The 21,867-nt window shown below is 46.6% G+C and overlaps 1 protein-coding gene across 3 annotated transcripts in view; it reads right to left on the bottom strand.

Annotated features, from left to right (window-relative positions):
* ZNF341 (zinc finger protein 341) overlaps positions 1-21,867 on the bottom strand; it is a 46,184-nt gene that overhangs the window by 11,158 nt on the left and 13,159 nt on the right. For 2 of the 3 annotated variants that reach the window (XM_059406814.1, XM_059406816.1), the window contains exons 5-10: positions 19,924-20,175; positions 15,535-15,730; positions 14,441-14,531; positions 13,014-13,207; positions 10,878-11,068; positions 6,928-7,136 (exon numbers count right to left, since the gene is read on the bottom strand). In XM_059406814.1, the coding sequence (XP_059262797.1) occupies positions 6,928-7,136; positions 10,878-11,068; positions 13,014-13,207; positions 14,441-14,531; positions 15,535-15,730; positions 19,924-20,175 (1,133 nt within the window). The remainder of the gene's footprint in view (positions 1-6,927; positions 7,137-10,877; positions 11,069-13,013; positions 13,208-14,440; positions 14,532-15,534; positions 15,731-19,923; positions 20,176-21,867) is intronic. The other variant, XM_059406815.1, reaches the window with a different exon arrangement.

The raw sequence follows: 21,867 nt of genomic DNA, 5'->3' as shown, positions 1-21,867 counted from the left end.
CGAGTCCCACATCGGGCTCCTTGCTCCGCGGGGAGCCTGCTTCTCCCTCTGACTCTGCCTGCCACTCTGCCTGTGCTCGCTCTTGCTCTCTCTCTCTCTGACAAATAAATAAATAAATAAAATCTTAAAAAAAAAAAAAAAAAGAAGAAGAAGAAGAAAAGAAAGTCAGACCATGTTACATCCTTGCTCAAAAGACCCCACCTTGGCCTACAAGGCCCTAATGGCTTGACCACTCCTACCTCTCAGTCTTCATCTTTCTCCACGGCCCACCCCACTCTGCTCCAGCCACCTTGGCCTCCTTAATACACCCTGAACACACCAAACTCTCCAGCCTCAGGGCCTTTGCATCTGCTCTTCCTGCTACCAGGAACACTCTCCCCCAAATATTCCCTTGGGTAGCACCTTCTTATCCTTCAAGTCTCACTTCAAATGTCACCTCCTTAGAGATGCCTTCCTTGAGTACCCTGTCTCAAGTTGTCCCCTGTGGACCACCCCCAGGGCACTCCCTACCCAGTTTTGTTTTTTTCTTAGCACTTGTTATCTATAATTATTATTTATGTGCTTACTTGATTTGATCTGTCTTTCGCCAGCAATGGGGCTCTGGAGGCAGGGACCATATCTGTCTTGTTCATAACCTGATTTGAGCACCAGTGACAATCTATTATGTGAAAAAGTCAGACAGACAAGGATCCAGGCCTGGCCCCTTCTTGTTTCTGACCCTCAGTTTCCTCATCTACAAAATAGGGTAGGAATCCCATATGGACATGCCTCTCGTTCATTTTTAAGACTGTCACAAGAGTCAAAGGAAACGAAGTGTGCCAAACAGCCCATTAATCACAAAACATTAAAAACGTGGTCTCCACTCTTAACATCACAGGCTGGCAAACCTTCAAAACAGTTTCAGTTGCAAGCTGCTCTGAAGAGAAGATCCCTCCAGTCTTCCAACCATAAAAACATCTGCCAGCAAATGGACCCATTTATAACGAGGTTCCAGTGAGGAATGCTCCAGGTCGGAGGGTAATTCATGCTAAAAATAGAAACATGGGCCCTGACATCTGTACACCAAGGCCACCATGGGAAACGCATAGGCAGGCTGCACCTGTGGTAGGCCCAGGGGACCTCCTCAGACCACACTCTGAAAACCACAGGCTAAATGCCTCCAGATGACAAGAGAGGAAGAGCAGGTCAGGTGGGAGCAGAGCTACCGGGTGGGCAGTCAGGGGGTACAGAGATGTTCCAAGCTACTGAGGTAGGAAAGGGCCTCAGCGGTGAGGAGATGCAGATTTCTGCGGGAGGTAGTGTAGCAGGAACCATTAAAATTAAAACTTCCTGCCAGAAATGTCACCCTAAGTCATCCAAGGTGACATCCTCAGTACGGGGGCAAACCCATGTCATGTGCCTGCTGATACAGTGTGCTAAGGACAGAGAGTTACTCTCTGGTATTTCCTGCCAAGAGGGCCAATCCTGCATCTAACCTGAGGTCAAATCACACAAACCCCAAGTGAGGACATTCTACAAAATAACCGGCCTATCCTCTTTAAAAATACCACAGTCATGGGAGACAAAGACCAAATGAGCAGCTGTTCCTGCTTAAAGGAGAATAAAGAGACACGATCTAACGCAACCTGTGATCCTGGCTTGGATCCCAGGCCAGAAAAAACATTTACTTTGTCTATAAAGGATGTTATTGAAACAACTGGAAATTTATGGATGAGGTCTGTAGGTTAGGAAACGGAACTGTATTGATTTAAATTTCTGATTTGATAACTGCACAGTGCTTCTTTAAGAGGTTGTCCTTCTTTCCAGAAAATATACACTAAAGACAAAGGGTAAAAGAGCATTGTGTCAGCAAATTATCCTCAAATAGCTCAGAACATAATACAGAATAGATGTTGAAAAGTTAACGTTTGGAAAATTGGGGTGAAGGGCATATATGGGAATCCTCTGTAGTGCTCGTGTTTTTTTCTGGAGGTCTGAAATCACATCAAAGTAAGTTCCTGAAAGTAACTGTGGTATGGGAAGGGGCTCAGGGTAGACAGGGAATTTCTTTTCACTCATGCTCTTTTTTAGTAATCAAATATCATACTATATACACATAATTATTAAATAATTATTTTTTAAGAAACTTTTAAAAAAATATTTTATTTACTTATTTGACAGAGAGAGAGAGAGATCACAAGCAGGCAGGAAGGCAGGCAGAGAGAGAGGAAGGGAAGCAGGCTCCCTGCTGAGTCGAGCCTGATGCGGGGCTCGATCCGAGGACCCTGGGATCATGACCTGAGCCGAAGGCAGAAGCTTTAACCCACTGAGCCACCCAGGCACCCCAATAATTATTATTTTGAAGTAGGTAATCACTCTTTTTAAAAGCCCTCATTGATTAAAAAAATTGTTTTTTAGTTTTTATTATTACTTTTTTTTGTTTGTAATCTCTACACCGAATGTGGGACTCAAACTCATAATCCTGAGATCAAGAAACGCACGCTCTTCTGACTGAGCCAGCTAGATGCCCCTCCCGCATTGACGTCGGACCTGCAAAATCACTTTTAGGAACTTATTTATAAGTGAGCAAAGATGTCCAAAGTTGTTCTCTGTAGTGCTGTAGGTAATAATGAAAAACTGGGAATAACCTAACTATCCTGCAATCACGAGCCAGTTACATAAATTTGGCACGTACAATGGAATAATAAGCAGCCACTGAAAAGGCTGGGGCAGGTCTGTTTGTGCTGAGATGTGAAGATATCCATATTATAGTTTAAAGTGATACCGCACAGCACATGTACAGAGTAAACCCATTAAGTTTCAGTCAGTTTGCTGGAAGTTGTAAGACATGAAAAAGGCACAATGAATTTTCACTGGTCTTAACTGTGTCTGGGATGACCTGACTCCAATGTAGCCTGTGGTAGTTGTATCTACAAACATGCTCATTACAGACACAGACCAAATAACATGTACCAAGAGGATAATAGGGATTATTTTTGCTTGGCAGAGTTTTGGGTTTTATGCGATTTAAAAAATATATATTTTTCTCGGGGCACTTGGGTGGCTTAGTCGGTTAAGCGTCTGCCTTCAGCTCATGTCATGATACCAGGGTCCTGGGATCAAACCCCATGTTGGGCTCCCTGCTCAGCTGGGAATCTGTTCCTCCCTCTCTCTCTTCACCCCCCACCCCTTGTGTTCTCTCTCACTCACTCTACCAAATAAATAAAATCTTTTTTTTTAAATAAATAAAATCTTTACAAAATATTTTTTCTCTGCATTGAACATAGGTAACTTTTGTAATTAGGAAAAAAAATAAATCTTATTTTTAAAAGGAAAAAGTAAATATATAGCATATATAAAGTGGCATGCATAAAATTCACTTGAAGGGTTTGGGGTTTGGGGAAGCAACACAGATAGACCAATGCAATGTGGTCCAAAGCTGGCAGAACAGATAGACCAATGGGGCCCAGACACCTGGAAACAGGATGAAGCCACTATACCTGCTCAAACAGTACTGAGAGACAGAAATAAATTCTCCCTCATTGATGCCACTATTATTTGGAGCCTGTATTGCATGCAGCCAAGCCTATCTAAACTGTACAAATAATAACTTCCAGCAATCACATTTATTGAGCCCCTGTGATGTTCCACGTCTTATGTCTGAGAGCCTCACAGTTGTCTTACCTGATCCTCGTAAAAAGGCCCTATAGTTATCCCCATTTCAAAGATATGGACACTGAGGCTCAGAGTGGCCAAATATCTTGCCAAGGTCATCTCCAGGGCTTGTAGTCAAGCTGGGATTTGAGCACAGGCAGGTGGCTTCTTATCATTACCCAGAACACCATTCCACCCTTGGGTCATCCAGATGGTGGCCTGCCTCCTCGGACCTTACCTTTGGGCCAGGAGAGCTGATGGCTACCAAGGGTTCCTGGCACTGTAACCCTCACACAAGAAGAGGAGAAGAGACTGACTGTAGACACAGGGTTTTGGGCTCAACCTTCAGCCTACAAATTCCAAGACCAGAGCTAGGAGGCTTCCAAGGTTCCAGACAAGAATTCGAATCTCAGCTCTGTGCTGACACTGTTATTCTAACAAGCAGGTCACTTCTCCTTCTGAGCCTCAGTGTCCTCGTCTTCCAAAGGGGGAGAACGCCACGGTCATGGACTAAACTGTCCCTCCAAAATTCATGTGTTGAAGCCTTGGCCCTCAATGTGATGGTATTTACAGATTTTTAGATGGGACCTTTGGTGGGTGGGTGTGGGTATGTGTGCGTGTTTGGGTTTTGAGGAGATCAGGAGGGTGGGGTCCTCATGATGACAAAGTGCCCTTATAAAAATCTTTTTTTTTTTTTTAAAGATTTTTTTTTATTTATTTGTTAGAGAGAGAGAGAGAGAGAGAGATACAGAGCGCAAGCACAAGCAGACAGAGAGGCAGGCTAGAGGCAGAGGGAGAAGCAGGCTCCCTGCCGAGCAAGGAGCCCGATGTGGGACTCGATCCCAGGACGCTGGGATCATGACCTGAGCCGAAGGCAGCCGCTTAACCAACTGAGCCACCCAGGCGTCCCTAAAAATCTTTTTTTTTTTAAGATTTTATTTATTTATTTGGCAGACAGAGATCACAAGTAGGCAGAGAGGCAGGCAGAGAGAGAGGGGGGAAGCAGACTCCCCGCTGAGCAGAGAGCCCAATGCGGGGCTAGATCCCAGGACCCTGAGATCATGACCTGAGCCAAAGTTGGAGGCTTCAGCCCACTAAGCCACCAGGAGCCCCACAAAGTACCCTTATAAAAAAAGATTCTGTGTCTGTGGCATTTTGTTGTAGCTGGAGCTGACTAATACCACCGCCTCCCTCCCAGGATTGCAGGGATCAACGTCCCCAAGTCAGAGCTTGGCACATAGTAGGTGGTCCCTTCTTTTTACTTGCCATCTCACTCCAGAAAGCCACACACTCACAGATAATTCACAAATCAATCAGGCAAAAGCAAAAGAAAATGTGCCCTGAGTTCAAGTGGGAATTATCCATCACTAATGGAAAATCTCTGTCCCTTGACTGGCCAAAGCTTTGCCTGGGTTTCCTGCCTCTCTGGCTCCAGTTCCCAGTTTCCTCCAGGGCAAGCTGCCCTACACCCATTTAAGTCCCAATCCCCTTGTCAATTTCTCAAAGCTTTTGTGATTTCTACAGGCCCTTCTTACCCTTACCCTGGCCCTACCTTCCCCTTTAGGCCACATCTAAACATGCTCTCCGGGGCACCTGGGTGGCTCCGTGGGTTAAGCTTCTGCCTTCCGCGCAGGTCATGATCCCAGCGTCCTGGCATCGTGCCCCATACTGGGCTCCCTGCTAGGTGGGAAGCCTGCTTCTCCCTCTCCCACTCCCCTGTGTGTGTTCCCTCTCTCACTGTTCTCTGTCAAATGAATAAATAAATAATTTTAAAAATCTTTAAAAAAAAACAAAATGCTCTCCCACTTCCACTATACACAATGATCATTCTAAACCAATTGCTATTTCATTTCGTATCTCTACACTTGCTGTTCCTTCTGCTAAGAATGCATTCTACCCTACCTACTTGACCAACTCTTACTCATTCCCTCAAAACCCAGTTCAGATAGCACTGCTTCGGGGACACCTTCCCAGCCCTAGGTCCCACTGTGCTTCTTGTATACCTTATATCAATATATATATTAACATTTTATCACAATACCTGTAGGTGTTCTCTCCCAAAGGAGCCCACGCATTCTAGGCTCAGGATCTGTTGTTACTTATCTCTGAAGCCCCGAGTGACACCCAGGAGTTATGCCTCATTAACAGAGGTTATTGGATAAATCCCTATGCACACAAGTTTGTACAGAAAATCAAAACCATTCCAACATGAAAATATTCACTAAGAACTGGGAGAAGGCCCCTGACAAATACCCCTCCTTGTTTATCACTAATACCGATTCCCATGCATTATGAGCTAGGCTTTGTGGCATTGGTTGAACACACGGCAAAATGGCTGCAGGGCAAAAATGTGGGTGTGATCTCACAGTTATGAAAGTGATATTGGGGAGTGCCTGGGTAGCTCAGTGGGTTAAAGCCTCTGCCTTCATCTCAGGTCATGATCCCCGGGTCCTGGCATCGAGCCCTGCATCGGGCTCTCTGCTTGGCAGGGAGCCTGCTTCCCCTCCTCTCTCTGCCTGCCTCTCTGCCTACTTGTGTTCTCTTGCTGTCAAGTAAATAAATAAAATTTAAAAAAAAAAATTAAGAAAGAAAGTGATATTGGGCACCTGCAGATAACCCATAAGGAGGGTCTGGAAGAGGGACCAGAAAACCACCAAATAAGAGAAACTCAATGAGGACAGTCACGGGATTAAAAGCTCAATGAGAATGGTTTGAAGACTCAAGCATTAAAAGCTTGTGACAAAACTGAGGGAGCCTTTCTTCATTTGCCAGAGGGATGCTCTCTATGACCACCATGGAAGACTAAAGTGATATAAAGGATTCTCAGAAAAAATTATCCCCAATAAAATCTACACCTGGTTCATTCCTTGCTCATTCTAAGAATCAGCCTCTGGCTTCAACTTTAACCTGAATTTTATAGACTATAAAACAAGTGAATCTTATTTTTATCAGTTTTGCTTTCCAGTATGTGCTTGTTCATTCTGTTTCTGTTCTAAGGGTCTGTGTACCATTCTGACTGTAACCTAAATTTTGAAGATCAGACAAAATCATATTTTCATACTAGTTTTAGTTTGGGAAAAAAATATCTGTTTTCCACTATGAATGAAAAAATATTGCTTTCCCCTTTTTTCACATTATTTTTTTAGGCTAAATGTCTACCAAACTGAAGAATGATACAGGGAGGGCCAGCATCTTCTCCCCAGGTCCTCAGCAGTCAGAAGGAGCTAGGCGGCCGAGCCCTGGGGTCCCTGCAGGGAGAGGGGGTGTGGGCAGGGGGAGGGGGAGGTCACATACTTGTAGACTGCGCTGTCCTTCTTAGGGCTGTGCTGCGGCAGGAGGCTGTGGGAGTACTGGTGCACGCCCAGATCATAGAGCGAGGGGAAGTCCTTGCCACAGAGGTGGCAGCGATAGCTCAGCTCCTCCTGGTGGCTCTTGATATGCTCCAGAAAGGTGTCGAGCTTTGGGAACGTCTGCGCACAGCTCTTGACCACACACTTGTATACCTTGAGGGAAGAAGACACAGACCAAGTGATGGGAGGCAGATGGTTCCCCTGAGCCCCTGTTCCTGGAGCTCGGTTTTATCTTGATGAGAGAGTCCTCTCTTCTCAGCCAGTCACAGGGCCCCAGAACCTTTCCCTCAGGTGCTGTGTGTGACCTGGTATCTTTAGGAAAATTACCCCAAGACGGGAAATGCAGTGAAAAGACGACATTGTGTCCTTCCAGTGCTGAACTAGAGTAGTGGCTCTCTGACTTGAGCGACCACCGCAGTGACAGGTTGCCAGGCACCACTCCCGGACCATCTGAGTCAGCAGGTGTGGAGGGCCTGAAGACAGGCCTTCCTAACGAGTGCCCAGGTGACGGGTGCCAAAGTCACAGCTCTGGGGATCTCGCCCTGAGAAGTGCTATCTACCAAGCCTGCCCAGGGTCATCCTACTCTCTGGGGGCTGTGCCTTGTTTTGACTATTTACTATGGATTAGGAGCCTGACTCTAGAGTTAAATATTAACTTGCAGAAAACAGCTCCAATACAAATGATTTTTGTCAGGTAGCAAAGATATGGGTTTTATTGCCCTGTAGGACATTAACCAGATTTGAATCTACCTTAACCACCTTATTTGAATGTTCTTTCTTTCACTGACCTAACTATATGTATGTATGAATACCAGTATTCTAGGTCCTCTTTTGAACTTGCTTTGTCATCCTTCTAGTTTCCTTACTAATGAGTTATGTAAAATTCTGGCTCATGTTCACTATGTTATCTTTATGAGAATTCGGTTTTTAAATTTTGAAAATTATACTTTGACAAGCATACTCCTGATTACCTATATAATTCCACTTGCTGCTTCTTCCTAACAAAGTGAACCCTGATTTGTTCAGGGTGCCAACAAGCCCCATTAAAACACTTGGTCTCCCTGGATCCCTTGTATCTACTGTCAGCCATCAGGCTCCTTTCTTGCCAGTGATATATAGGCAGCAGTCTTTAGGGAAGGCATTACTTCCAGAACACAAAAAGCAAAAGCTTCCTAGGAGAAATCCCTCTGCTTTTCTCATTTGTCCTGACTGGAATACAGTTGTGTACCTGGAAATACAGCAACGATTATGCAACCTTGAGGATGGAAGTCACATGCTAAGGAGGCCACAAACCAGAAGGAGCCTGAGTCTACAATGACATAACTGATCTGCTGCACAAGCCCAATGCTGCTTACTTAGGGACTTCTTGTGACATAGGGAAATAAAACCTAACTAGTAAGCTAGTTGTCTATTATTTGCAGAGTAATAATGAATTCCTAAGTAATCAAGCACACCCACTGGCTCTGACTAATGAGAAATCTACAGAGGGCTTCTAAGAATGAAGAGACACAGAGAAGGCAGCCTATTTTTGCTATGCCTAGACCACTGCCTAGAGTGACTACCATCCCAGGACCACAGGTACCCATCAGTCCAGAACCAGGTCATATCCTCAGGTGGCAGAGGTAAGAGGTGGAAGGACACTGGGTCCTTGATGTTGGGTTGAGTCAAATGACTGTCTCAGGCCTGGAGCTGTGCAATCTTGGGTTTTCCATACCCCTGGGTTGCAATGACAAGCCTCTTAATTGTTTAAGCAATCTGAGTCAAAGTTTTCTGTGTTTTTCCCCAAGGGTGTCCCAACTTAACACCATTAATCCCCTGCTGGGAATCTAGGATAAGGGACAAGTCAGGAGATCTAGATGAGGATTTGATTATAGTGACGCTCACCATGGTTTTGCTTAAATAGCAAAACATAGTTTATATCCTACATGTTAAAACAGGATTTCTTAAAGTGTAGCTGTTAAAAATGATGTTTTTAAAAAAAAACAGTGACATGAGAAAATTCTCAGAATAAAAAATTAGGTTAAAAAATAGGAAGCACAGGGGCGCCTGGGTGGTTCCGTGGGTTGAGCCTCTGCCTTCAGCTCAGGTCTTGATGTCAGGATCGTGGGATCGAGCCCCACATCAGGCTCTCTGCTGAGCGGGGAACCTGCTTCCCCACCTCTCTCTGCCTGTCTCTCTGCCTACTTGTGATCTCTCTCTCTCTGTCAAATAAATAAATAAAATCTCTTAAAAAAAAAATAGAAAGCACAAATCCCAAGAGAATTTATGCTTATTAAAAAAAAACCCAATCTCAAAAAAAAAAAAAAAAAAAGAAGAAAGAAAAACATGTGGATGATTATACTTATACAACACTCTCAAAATGACAAACTTATAAAAACAGAGAACTGATAAGTAGTTTCCAGAGGCTGAGAATGTTGGGAAAGAGGAGAGCAGGTATAATAATGACAGGTAGAATGAGAAAGATCTTTGTGGTGATGGAATTGTTCTATACTGTGATCGCAGATTTTACCTATAACAGGTAAAATGGCAAAGAACTACACATAGCTTTATACCCATGTCAGTTTCCTGGTGTAGCTCTTGGGCTGTAGTTACACACAATGTAACCATAGAGGGAAACTGACTGAAGGGTATAAGGGACCGCTCCCTACTATCTTTGTAACTTTCTGTGAATCTACAGTTCTTCCAAAAGAGAAAGTTGTTGTTTTTTCTTAAAGCTATCAGGGGGTGCCTGGGTGGCTCAGTGGGTTAAAGACTCTGCCTTCAGCTCAGGTCATGATCTCAGGGTCCTGGGATAAAGCCCGGCATCAGGCTCTCTGCTCAGCAGGGAGCCTGCTTCCTCCTCTCTCTCTCAGCCTGGTTCTCTGTGATCTCTGTCAAATAAATAAATAAATAAATAAATAAATAAAATCTCTCCAAAAAATAAATAAATAAATAAAAAGCTATCAGAAAAAAAAATACAATTCAAAGTTATATGTGTATATACAGATCCCCATTATAGGAAAAAAAAAAGCTAGAAACTACAAAACATGCTGGATTTTGTGCTGCATTCTGGGGAGCACATATTGCAAGGTAATTAATGACATGGGGTTGGGCTCTGAGCCCTGACCCAGTCAGTTACTGGAGGTCACACTGGTTAGGCACTTTGCCCCTCGGGGCCTCAGTTTCTGCATTGGGATGTACTGAAAATGCCTATTGCTAAGGTTGTTATGAAGATTAAATACAATTTTGAATGTAAGCATTCAGCAGGGTGTCCAGCATCTAACAAATGCATTCTTCAACCTATAGATTCTCTAGATTTTTCTGAAATTTTAAAAAAAAAAAAATTCTCTTTATTTATTTATTTACTTATTACTTTAGAGAGAGGGAGAGAAAGAAACCTAAGCAGGCTCCAAGCCCACCGTGGAGCCAGACACAGGGCTCCATCTTACTACCCTGAGACCATGACCTGAAAGCCAAAATGAGCCGAAATCAAGAGTCCGACGCTTAACTGACTGAGCCACTGAGGCGCTCCTGAAGTGTATGCTTCAAAAAGGGTGAATTTTGTGAGATGCAAATTGTATCTCGATTAAAAAAATATAAAACAAAAAAAGACTGTGGTCCTAAATCCCCATAGTAGGTGGTTAGACATTAGATTTCCTTGGAGTATTGAGAATTTTTCTCATGTCCGGATTCTATTTTGTATGACGTATAAAAGCTGGGTTTTCTCCCTTGGCCTAGCACCACAGCGGCCTCACCCAGAGAGGGGAATCCTGGCCTATCACAGGTGATTAGATGGTAGCTCACTGCAACTGGGGTGCACTCCTGTCCCTTTCTAGGTACTGTTCAAGACCCCAGCACCAGCCGAGTCTCCCATCTCCGGTGGTTGTGGACTCCTGCTGCCCACCATCTGCTTACCTGCTCATTCTTATGCTGGGTCATGTGGGACTTGAGCTGGAAGTAGGTGCTAAACTTGCTGGGGCAGAACTGGCACAGGTAGGAGCTATCGATGAGGACAACCTGCTTGGCCTCCAGTTTGTCCCTTTCGTCCTCATCTGCAGCAGGCAAGGCCTGGGGCTGTGGGGCACCCGACAGGGACTGGCCCAATCCTGTTGAGAAAACCAGGGAAGAAGGCATTGAGACTGGCAGAGGAAGAGTCAGGACAGAGGGCCATAACGTTCAGGAAGGGGTCACAGAGCACCCGCCGTGTGCTGCTGGATCTACCCTGCTGTCTATAATGTTCCTGGTGTCGGACACTGTACTCAAGGCCCTACACTCTCATTCAGCTTTGCGCACGACACCGCCATTCCAGGGGTCCACCTCCTGAATGCTTAAATCCTGACTGGTAAACAGCTACTGCCTCAAATCTCCGCTCACTGGTCTTTCTTTAGCCCTCTCCAGGTTTGTTAAAAATCTGGAACACTACTCCCAGCTGCATTCATCATACCTCCCCAGCCCCCCATTCCAATTACAATCATTTATTTAGCTGCCCTTCCCTCACTTTTTGAAGACAGGGGCCTCTGACTCATCTCTATAGAGGCCTCCATAAATGTTTGCTATATCATTGAAATGCTGATGCCAGGCACTGTAAGAATTTTGGAAAAAAAAAAAAAAGACGAAGATGAAGACAAAGAAGAAAAGAAACAGATGGGACACCTGGGTGACTCAGTCGGTTGGGTGGGTGCCTTCGGTTCAGGTCATGATCCCAGGGTTCTGGGATCGAGTCCTGCAGGAGCTCCTTGCTCGGAGGGGAGCCGGCTTCTCCCTCTTCCTGCCACTCCCCCTGCTTGTATGTGTTCTCTCTCTCTCTCTCTCTGACAAATAAATGGACAAAATCTTTAAAAGAAACAGATTGTTCCCCAAGGAGCTCAAAAAAAAAAAATGCACAGGGCACACAGAGACTGGCTAAACACATTGTAGGGCTAGTTCCAATAGGAAGCTCAAATAAAAGTGGCCACACGCCGCTCATACAACAAAACACCCCTTTCGTTCGCTGGTATGTGGTAGGCCATGCCCACCTGGGGGGGGACTCTACAGGAAGGGCTTAGGCCCTGGCCCTACACTGTCCAATACAGAGGCCACGAGCCACATGTGGTGACTGAGAACTCAAAATTTGTGGCCGGTCCATATCTAGATAAGCTATACACATAAAAAAACGCTGGATTTTGAAAACTTAGTATTAAAAATGAATATAAAATGTTTCATTGATAATTTCCTTATATTATACACTAAGATGATATCAGGTTAGACAAAACATGATTAAAATTAATATTACTTTTTTAAAGTATTGTTTTTATGTAGCTACTAGAAGGGTTTCTTTTCTTTTTATTTTTTTAAAAGATTTTATTTATTTATTTGACAGCCAGAGATCACAAGTAGGCAGAGAAGCAGGCAGAGAAAGAGGACGAAGCAGGCTCCCTGCCGAGCAGAGAGCCCGACGTGGGGTTCGATCCCAGGACCCTAGGATCATGACCTGAGCTGAAGGCAGAGGCTTTAACCCACTGAGCCACCCAGGTGCCCCATACTAGAAGGTTTTAAATTACTTATGTTGCTCATATTATATTTTCGTTAATAGCACTGCCCAGGGCCTAGTAAGTCCTCACGCTCCATACAGAATAGGAACTAAACCGGTATCAGATCTGGGACATGATCATTAGCTCAGGAACAAGTGATGGCTCGGAAGGGAATCCTACAAAGTATAAGGGGCCTTGGAGACCATCTGCCCAAGGAAGTCAAATAGGTTTCAATTTCAAGTCAACCGATAGTGACTGCCTGCAGCAATATACCGAGAGTGATTCTGAGGCAGGATCCAGGCACAGCAAAAAGGCCAGGTGATGGATTAGTGCTGTCTTCTATCGGTACAGTATTAGAGTAAGGCCAGGCTTACTGTACATCTGTCGTCCCTCCTTTCATGCTATGCCCCATTTTATAAATAAAGTAGACTGAAGCCCAGAGAGGTCAAGGAGGTTGCCCAAGTTCACACAGCTGGGAATAGAACCCATGAAGCTTCAGAGGACAGGTATGAGCATGATAGCATTCCCCTCTTCGACCTACCTGTGTTTTCCTCATCCTCCTGCCTGCTGGGGTTGAGGGCCATGACCTGTACGGTCACAGAGTTGCGAGAGACAGTGCCACCACTCCGCCCTGGAGGCCACACCTTATGAGTCTGCATGTGTTTCTTGACATTAGATTTCTGGGCAAAGGCACGGCCACATGCAATGCACTGGAAGGGCTTCTCACCGGTGTGGCTGTGGGAAACAAAGCCCGTCAGCGCCCTCATGTAGGAACTGGGATGTGACCCCAGCAAAGGAGCTCACAGCCGCCAAGAAGGCCCAGACAGAGCCTGCGGATGCCCCTGGCCATCATTCTGACACCATGAGGACAAGCCGCCAGACCAGAGGCAGAAAGACCCTGGGACCTTGGTGACAGTATGGAGTTGCTCAGTCAACCAGCCCTGGAGCTGACCTTCTCTGTGGGCCCTGCCCATTCGGTGAGATAAAATATTTCATAAATGTTTAAGCGCTCTCAGAGAGGGATTTTTTCTTTGAAGAAGAAATGGCACAGTCACAGCATAGCACTTGTACCATTATTTAATATTTTCCTTCAAATAAATTCACGTTTTTAAAACCTCAAATACTTTAAAAATTAAGCTTCCTGTTGTCATATGGAAAACCCCTGATCATAAAAACAAAGTAACCAAAACTGCAAGAATTTATTAAACAGTATTATTACAATCTATACAGCTGCATTGTCCAATAAGGTGGACCCAAGCCACATGGGACTATTTAAATTTAAATTCATTAAAATTAAATTAAATTAAAAATTCAGTTTCCTAGTCATACTGGCCTCATTTCAATGCTCAGCATCCGCATATGGTCAGTGGCTACACTACTGGACAGTGCCAATTTGGGCATTGCCATCACTGCAGAAAGTTCTATTGAGCAATAGTAGTGTAGTCTAGTGAAGACTTTTTTATATTTAACTTAATTTTTAAAATTTTTTAAATTTATATTCAATTAATTAATATATATTGTATTAATGGTTTTAGAGGTACGGGCCTGTTCAGGTCTTGATCTCAGGGTTGTGAGTTCAAGCCCCACCTGGGCTCTACTTGTAGTCATCTTTGCAGAGCGTGGCACCCCCCAGGTCAGCCCGTTCTGCAGAAGTGAGGATTGAAGCATCCCTTGCCCCTGCAAAGACCCCACAGTTCAAGTACATTCCCCCCACCACCCCGCAGGGCTCAGACCTTCTTCGCCGTAATGGGCAGGCACCATAACTTTCACAGATCCCTCCTACTGCTCCTGAGACAGAAGAGGGAAAACCGACCTGACTTGGACAGAAGGTCTGAGAACCGTGATAGGATGGGTAGGGCCTTGGCCATCACCCTGGCAAGGGGACTGAGCAGGGAGCCTTGCTTCTATTGTGGACGTTCCTCCAGCCAGGGCTGCTGAGGAGCCACCTGCCCCACCATGCCTGGGTACCTTCGGATGTGCTGCTGCAGGTCGAAGTTTTTGGTGAATGACTTGTCACAGTACGAGCACTTGAGTTTTTGAGGCTTGGGCTTCCCTGCAGCTGAAAAACAAGGTGGGGGATGGGTGGGGAACAGTGAGGCTGGGGGTATAAGTGAGAGCAAAAAGAGCAGCCTCCTATCTCTCTATCCCTTGGACGTGGAGCCAGAAGGCCCGGGGGGGTCTACATGCACAGACAGGCAGGGAAAGTAGCACAGAGCCTCTCACAGTGCCTGGAGGAGGAATGCCCAGGAAAGAGCAGAACCACTTCTGAAAGGTTCCCCTTGGCCTGTGGATAAAAATCCAAACTTGGTGCTGTGGCCTACAGGGCTATGCATCCTCTGCTTCCTGCCAACCTCATCATTCTCTCCATCCAGCTGCAGTGGACTCCTTGCTAACCTTGCAAGACCTCAGGTGATTGCTATCTGTGCCCTCCCCCTCCACCACCACTTTCTAACACTGCCCCTGTCCCATCGCTAGAATCTCTGAAGGGGTCACAGACACCACTGCTTGCCTGATATCAACTGTCCCCCTTCTTCCCCCAAAACCCCCCAAATAATGGAAACATCAATATTCCCAGCTAAAAGAGACATTTCCCAGCTTCCTTTGCAGCTAGATAGGGTCATATGACTAAGTTGTGATCAATGAGGTGGAAGCAAAGCATCATGCAGAACTTCTGGAAGCTGGGAGATGCCCCTTTTATCCTTTTTATTGCCTGGAATATGAAACTGATGACCGGAGCTCCAGCAGCCATCTTAGATGGTGAGGCACCCTGATAACAGAAGCTATGCCTTAGGGGTAGCAGAGCAGAAAGGCAGAAGAAATGTAGGTACCCCATGACCACAGAAGCACATGATTTCCAAACTGTCTGCCACTGGCCTTGTTTTGCACAGGAGAAAAATAAAATTCAATCATTTTAAAGTCCCTCTTACTTTGGACTTTCCACTACATACAACCATACTTCATCCTAGCCATCATAAGAGGGAAGATCAGAACTAAGCAGCCTTATGGACAGGAGAAGGCTGAAGAAAGAGAGGAAAGATGCCCCTGGAAGGTGGCGGGCCCACCTTCTGGGAGTCCACTGGCACCTTTGGCCCGGCGGGTCTTCAGTGTTGGTGGGGAGTCAAAGGTGGCCACCGTGCCCCCTGTAGCGCTGGTCATGGGGGCAGCCGGGTTTGGTCCTTTCGGTTTGAATCCCTGTTTGCCAGGGCTGTACACTGGAGGGGTGGGGTATACTGGAGCCTCCACACACTGGTTTGGCACCTAGAAGGACAGCACAGTGAGGGAGAGAGGCCTGGGAAGGATAGAAAAGAACTAGACCAGCCGGGGGACCCTCACTCTGGTCCTGGCTAAACTCAGCCAGGATCGCAATCCTAACCCCTCCATCTGGTTCAGTCAGCCCAGTCACTCCCAAGACCCTGTAGAACTTCATGGAGCCAGTAGGCTAGAAGCAGCTTTGGAGCCAGACAGTCTGGGTTCAAATCCTGACTCTGTCACTTATCTAAGTGATCTCGGAGAAGTCTTCCAACATCTCTCAATTCCCCAGCTGTAAAATGGGGCTAATGAGAGTACTCCTCTCCTTGGGTTGTAGTGAGAATTAAATGAGTTAACATGTGAAGAGCTCAGAAGGGTGCCTAGCATACAGTAAATGTTCAATAAACATTAGCTGCTGTTACGGCATTATTGGTAGTAGTAGTTTGTTAGCAAAGGAGAACCAGGAAGTCAGAAGGGTCTGTATCCTCACCAGTAACCCCGCTTCCGAACTGACCCTGCCTGATGCCACACCAGCATCTCTCAACTGAGAACGGACCCTGAAGCCACAAAAAATTCATTCACGCCAGATGAATTCTGAGCCACTCAAACCTCGTTAACACTAAGCTTACGCCACGACACCAGGGCATTGTGAAAATTTCATTAATTCAATGATTTACTCATCATTCATTGGTTTTTCCAGGCTGGCTTATCCAAAACTTCACTTCCTATCCTCCTCTGCTTTTTTCTTTTTCTTTATAGACTTAACATTATCTAAGAAATTATGTGTTTTACTTACTTATCTATTATCTGCCTACTTCCATGAAGGCAGGGACTTTTGGTCCACTTTTGTTTACTGTTCCATCCCAAGCCTTGAGTCATCCTTGCCACAGAGTGGACATACAATAAATATTCACTGAGCCAGCGAATTCATTTATATATTATAATAGAATGAACATAAAAAAGGTATACTTGTTCATTCATGTGATCAAAATATATTTGTCAGATATATTTGGTCTTCATCCACAGTTCCTGGAAATGCTTCAGAGCCATAAAAGTGAAATGGGTGTCTTATTATTTTTGTTTGTTTTATTACTGATGAAAGTGACTTTTGGCCCTGATCCAAGGGCAGGCTGGTTGCCTAGAGGACCAACCATGTGCCTGATGGTTTAGAACGTTCAGTCCCATTCCCCAACCTCTGGGGAATGAGGTAGGGCTACAGGTTCAACTAGCCACAGCCTATGACTTAATCGTGATTATGTATTGAAACCTCCATAAGAAATCCAGACGACTGGGTTTAGACAGCTTCCAGGTTGACGAACACATGTATGTGGGATGATTGGGACACAGAGGCTCCATGCCCCTTTCCCACACCTCACTCTATGTACCTCTGCATTGGCTTGTTGATCCCATATTCTTTATTATATCCTTTAATAAACTGGTAAACGCAAATGTTCCCGAATTCATGAGCTGCTCTAGCAAATTAACAGAACCTAAGGAGGAGGTTGCTGGAACTTCCAACCTGTGGCCTGTCCGTCAAAAGCACAGGTAGCTTGCAACTGGCTAAAGTGGGGGTGAGGGCAATCTTGCAGGACTGAACCCTTAACCTGTGGGATCTGCTGTTATCTCTGGGTAGATAGCATTAGAAATGAGTTGGAATTCTTGGACACTGTGCTGGTGTCTGAGAACTGCCTGGCATCGTGAGAGGGTGCTGGGAGCGGGACCTCACCCAATAATAGAATTGGGTCCAGGAACGAGAAGAGTTGCTATCAGTGGATGCATGTGTTGGGCATCTAATAGGGCACCATCTGGTATGGTAGGTGCTTCTGCTAGATCTCGTCTGTTGGCCTTTGATATCATTCCTACACATTCCATGCTCTCCCCTGATATGCACATTCTCAGACTCCCTTACCAGCAAGGTTCTGAGCACAAATTAGGTTCTGCCCACGAGAAGCACCTGCAAGAAATCTGGAAGGCAGAGAAAGGTAGAAACTGCTTTCCTCTGGCAGCGGAGGCAAGAGACAGGAAGGTGTGTGGTTCTAAATTTCGGATGGCTGGGGGTGCCTGGGTGGCTCAGTGGGTTAAAGCCTCTGCCTTTGGCTCAGGTCATGATCCCAGGGTCCTGGGATCAAGCCCCACATCGGGTTCTCTGCTCAGTGGGGAGCCTGCTTCCCCCTCTCTCTCTGCCTGCCTCTCTGCCTACTTGTGATCTCTGTCAAATAAAAATCAAATAAAAAAAATAAATAAATTTTGGATGGCTGGCTGAACCCTCCATCCCCCTCCTGACCACCAGCCCTCGAGAACGGCAGCACAGTGACAGAATCCTACAGCTTCCCCAGCTCTGGGCACAGCTGGAGCGTCCTGGCCCTCTGGGCCAAGCAACAACAGTGAACCTGAAAACCAGTGGCCTCTGCCAACTCTGCCCTTTGCTCCGTCCAGCCCTCCTGAAGCCACCTTTGTAAGCACCTGGCCTCCTGCATTAAATCCCTTTGCCAGAAATGCCTAGAGTGGTCCCTATTTTCCTGACCGATACAGAACTCAATAAATATCACATGGACGAATTCACCCGTCATGCAAGTCATCACTGAGCAATTACGTGACGGCCAGTGGGTTTGCTCTCTTTATCCTTAACAGCTCTGCAAGGGGAGCTCCCATTCCAGAGGCAAGGAGACTGAGGTCAGAAGGCCCTATTACAGACACCTACTATAGATGCGCCATAGGCCAGGGACTCTGCAAGGGGCCAAGGATGCCAGATCAAAGAAGACTTGGGCTCTGCCCTTGTCCACGTGGGAAATGAACAAGAACAGCTCCCCTGGTCTGGCCCCCTCCACCTACCAGGCCACCATCATCCCCTCAGCATTGCCCTAATTTTTTTTTTTTTTTTAACTCAACACAGGAAAGCTTGCTCTGTTCCCTCAGGCTAGGCTAAATCCCCTGCAGGCTCTCATAACATCATGCAGTTGGTGGTGAGATATCCCCACTGGTCTGGCTCTCCTTAGACATGGAATGTCTGTATGGCCAGATTGTAAGGTGAGTGGGGGTTAATGTGACCTCAAGTGCAGGCTCTTGGTGTCAGCACCGTGCCCCCTAGCACTGGCGTCAGGACAGGTTCTGAACCCTGAGCACCTTGAGCTTGTAGCAGGAAATGAGTATAGCACACAGGGTACACGCACCGGTTTTGTGGTTTCAATTCTCTAAGCTTCCCAGTACCTGTGCCCTTTGCAGGGGGGATTCTGCAGCCTTCCCCCATCAAACGTGGCATCGGTTTCCCTACTTCTTAAATCAGCTGGCCTACCCTGGCCAACAGAAGAGACCTGGTCACAAGCCTAAGCTCCAGGAGGCCACAGGCTTTTCTGCTTGCATAACCGTGCCTCTCCCGCTGCTGTGAGCACATGCCTGGCAAGCCTGCTAGAGGAAGAGGGGTGCCCTGGAGCAGGGCTGGGTTACCCAACTTGTCCCACCTACAGGCCATCCTATAGCAACTGACAGCTGCCATCTCTGCATACCTGGGAGAGCCCGGCCAAGGTCAGCAGAGTTGCCAAGCCAGCCATGTAGGTTCAAGAACAATGAACACATTCTGCCATATACCACTGAGGTCCTGTGGAACTTCCTTCCACAGCCCTGGCTAATCCATACACCTAGCTTATTAAAAAAAAAAAATGTTAAGAGCCTGGGGCACCTGGGTGGCTCATCGGTTGGGCATCCAACTCTTGATTTTGTCTGGGTCATGATCTCAGGGGTCATGGGATCGAGCCTTATGTTGGGCTTCTGCGCTCAGCGTGGAGTCTGCCTAAGATCCTCTCCCTCTGCCCCTCCCCCTGCTCTCCCTCTCTCTCTCTCTAAAAAAATAAATAAAATATTTAAAAATGTAAGGGATATTCATATAGATAATTTTTTGGAATCTTCTCCTGAAAACATTGGTGTTCTCGGAATGTTCTGAGCCCTCCCTGAGGGCAGCTTCTATTTCTGCTACAACCTCTACTTCATACCCCCTTCTCAAGGCTTGCATTCTACCGTTACAGGTATGATGGCTGGATTAAAGTCCTTCTCCCCCATGATGCGGATACCCCCCTGATCTGTTTCTGTCTCCCACAGTACCTCTGGCACCATCTAGCACACAGCTGGTGCTCAAGGAAGGTTCAGGTTACCCATGATAACCAGAACCAGTTTCTCTCCCTCCACCCCAAACCCCGAGCTCCGCTCACCTCCAGGGGTGGGTAAGGCTGCATTCCCAATGCCTGGATCTCCACCGTGCCACTCCCAGCCAGGGGCGCTGTGGCACTGTACACCTCCACCACGCCATTGCCGCCAGGGTTGGGACGCCCAGGGGGCCCCAGGCTCTGGGCTGGGGGCGGTGGGGGTTGGGGTGGTGGGGGTGGGGGCAGTGGCGGAGGGGGTGGAGGAGGTGGCGGAGGCTGGGTGAGGTAGCTTGGTGCAGAATGCATGTTCAGGCTGCTCTGAAATCAGAAAAGAGAATTAAAGTGTCACACCCTCTTGATACCAGCTGTCTTGTTATCAGCCGAGAAGGACATTGGTCTTAGCCAATGACGTAGAAAGAAGAGCCCCTCACAAGGCAGCTCAGAGGACAGGGCTGATGGGAGGCATGGCAACGGAGTCATGAAGAATACCGAGGAAGCATCAACCAGGTGCCATTACCCCTTTTCTCTAGGAAAGTCGACAAAAATGGCCCAGCTTGGACACCTGAGTTGATCTAATAGCCCCAGTGTTGCTGTCCTTGGAGGGCTTGCTTGTGAGGCCCGCTCTGAGATCCTGCCTTGTGGAAGGTTGCCTAGGACCACTAAGGCTATTTTGCTCCCCTGGGGCACTGACCATCCTGTACGAGGTCACCTAGATCATTTGTACGGACAATGTGATCTGGGGTGAACACCTCCTTTCCTTCTAAGAGTATGGAATTTTGGTCACTTTGGCACCTCCATGACCAATCCCCAAGAAAAGACCTGAGCCTTGAATCTTAGGTATGCTTTCTGGGCAGAAACATGCACACACATTGCTGTTTTCCTCTGCTGGAGGAAAAAGTGTTTTGGGCAATCTCTCCCCACTGCCCCAAGAAGAGGAACTTTAGAAACCTATGCCTCTGGGACGCCTGGGTGGCTCAGTTGGTTGGGCCGCTGCCTTCGGCTCAGGTCATGATTCCAGGGTCCTGGGATCGAGTCCCACATCGGGCTCCTTGCTCGGCGGGGAGCCTGCTTCTCTCGCTGCCTCTGCCTGCCTCTCTGCCTGCTTGTGTGTACTCTTCCTCTCTATCTCTGGCAAATAAATAAAATCTTTAAAAAAAAAAAGAAAAGAAAAGAAACCTATGCCTCAATTCCTCCAGACTCCAGCCCATGTCTTTTTCCCTTGCTGATCCTGCTGTGTATCCTTGGTCAGGAATAAACCACAGCCACCAGTACAACTACCCCGAGTCCTAGGAGTCTTTCTAGAGAGTGTGTGGGTGGCTGTGTGGGTGTGGGTGGCTGTGGACCCCTGAAATGCAGCCACTGACTTCTAGAAATTTCTTCCACAAAAATAAAAACAAACAGGTGGGCAAAGATTTGTGTACATGGATGCTTCTCTAGTAGTTTTTATAATGGCAAAAAATGGCAATGACCTACATATCTGTTAACAGAAGCCTGGCTATGTAGGCAAGCGTCCATCCACACAATGGAATATTTTACAGTTATTAAAATGATTGTGATCATGGGTGCCTGGCTGGCTCAGCTGGTAGAGCATGCAACTCTCAATCTCTGGGTCATGAGTTCAAGGCTCACATTGGGCAAAAAGCTTACTTTAAAAAAAAAAAAAAAGGCTGGTGATCAGTATTTCATAAAGGATGCTCCCCTTACCCACCTCCAGGGGTGGGTAAGGCTGCATTCCGAATGCCTGGATCTCCACCGTGCCACTCCCAGCCAGGCCCGCGGTCCTAGGATCGAGTCCCATATCAGGCCCCTTGCTCAGCAGGGCACCTGCTTCTCCCTCTGCCTCTGCTGCTCCCCCTGCTTTTGCTCTCTCTCCCTCTCTCTCTCTCCCTCTGACAAAAGAAATAAATAAGATCTTAAAAAAAAAAAAAAGCCGGGGCGCCTGGGTGGCTCAGCGGGTTAAAGCCTCTGCCTTCGGCTCAGGTCATGATCTCAGGGTCCTGGGATGGAGTC

This window comes from Mustela nigripes, chromosome 7 (assembly GCF_022355385.1).
Source record: "Mustela nigripes isolate SB6536 chromosome 7, MUSNIG.SB6536, whole genome shotgun sequence".
NCBI lineage: Eukaryota > Metazoa > Chordata > Mammalia > Carnivora > Mustelidae > Mustela > Mustela nigripes.
Note: the sequence above shows the minus strand (reverse complement) of the source record. Positions and strands in the feature narration are given on the sequence as shown.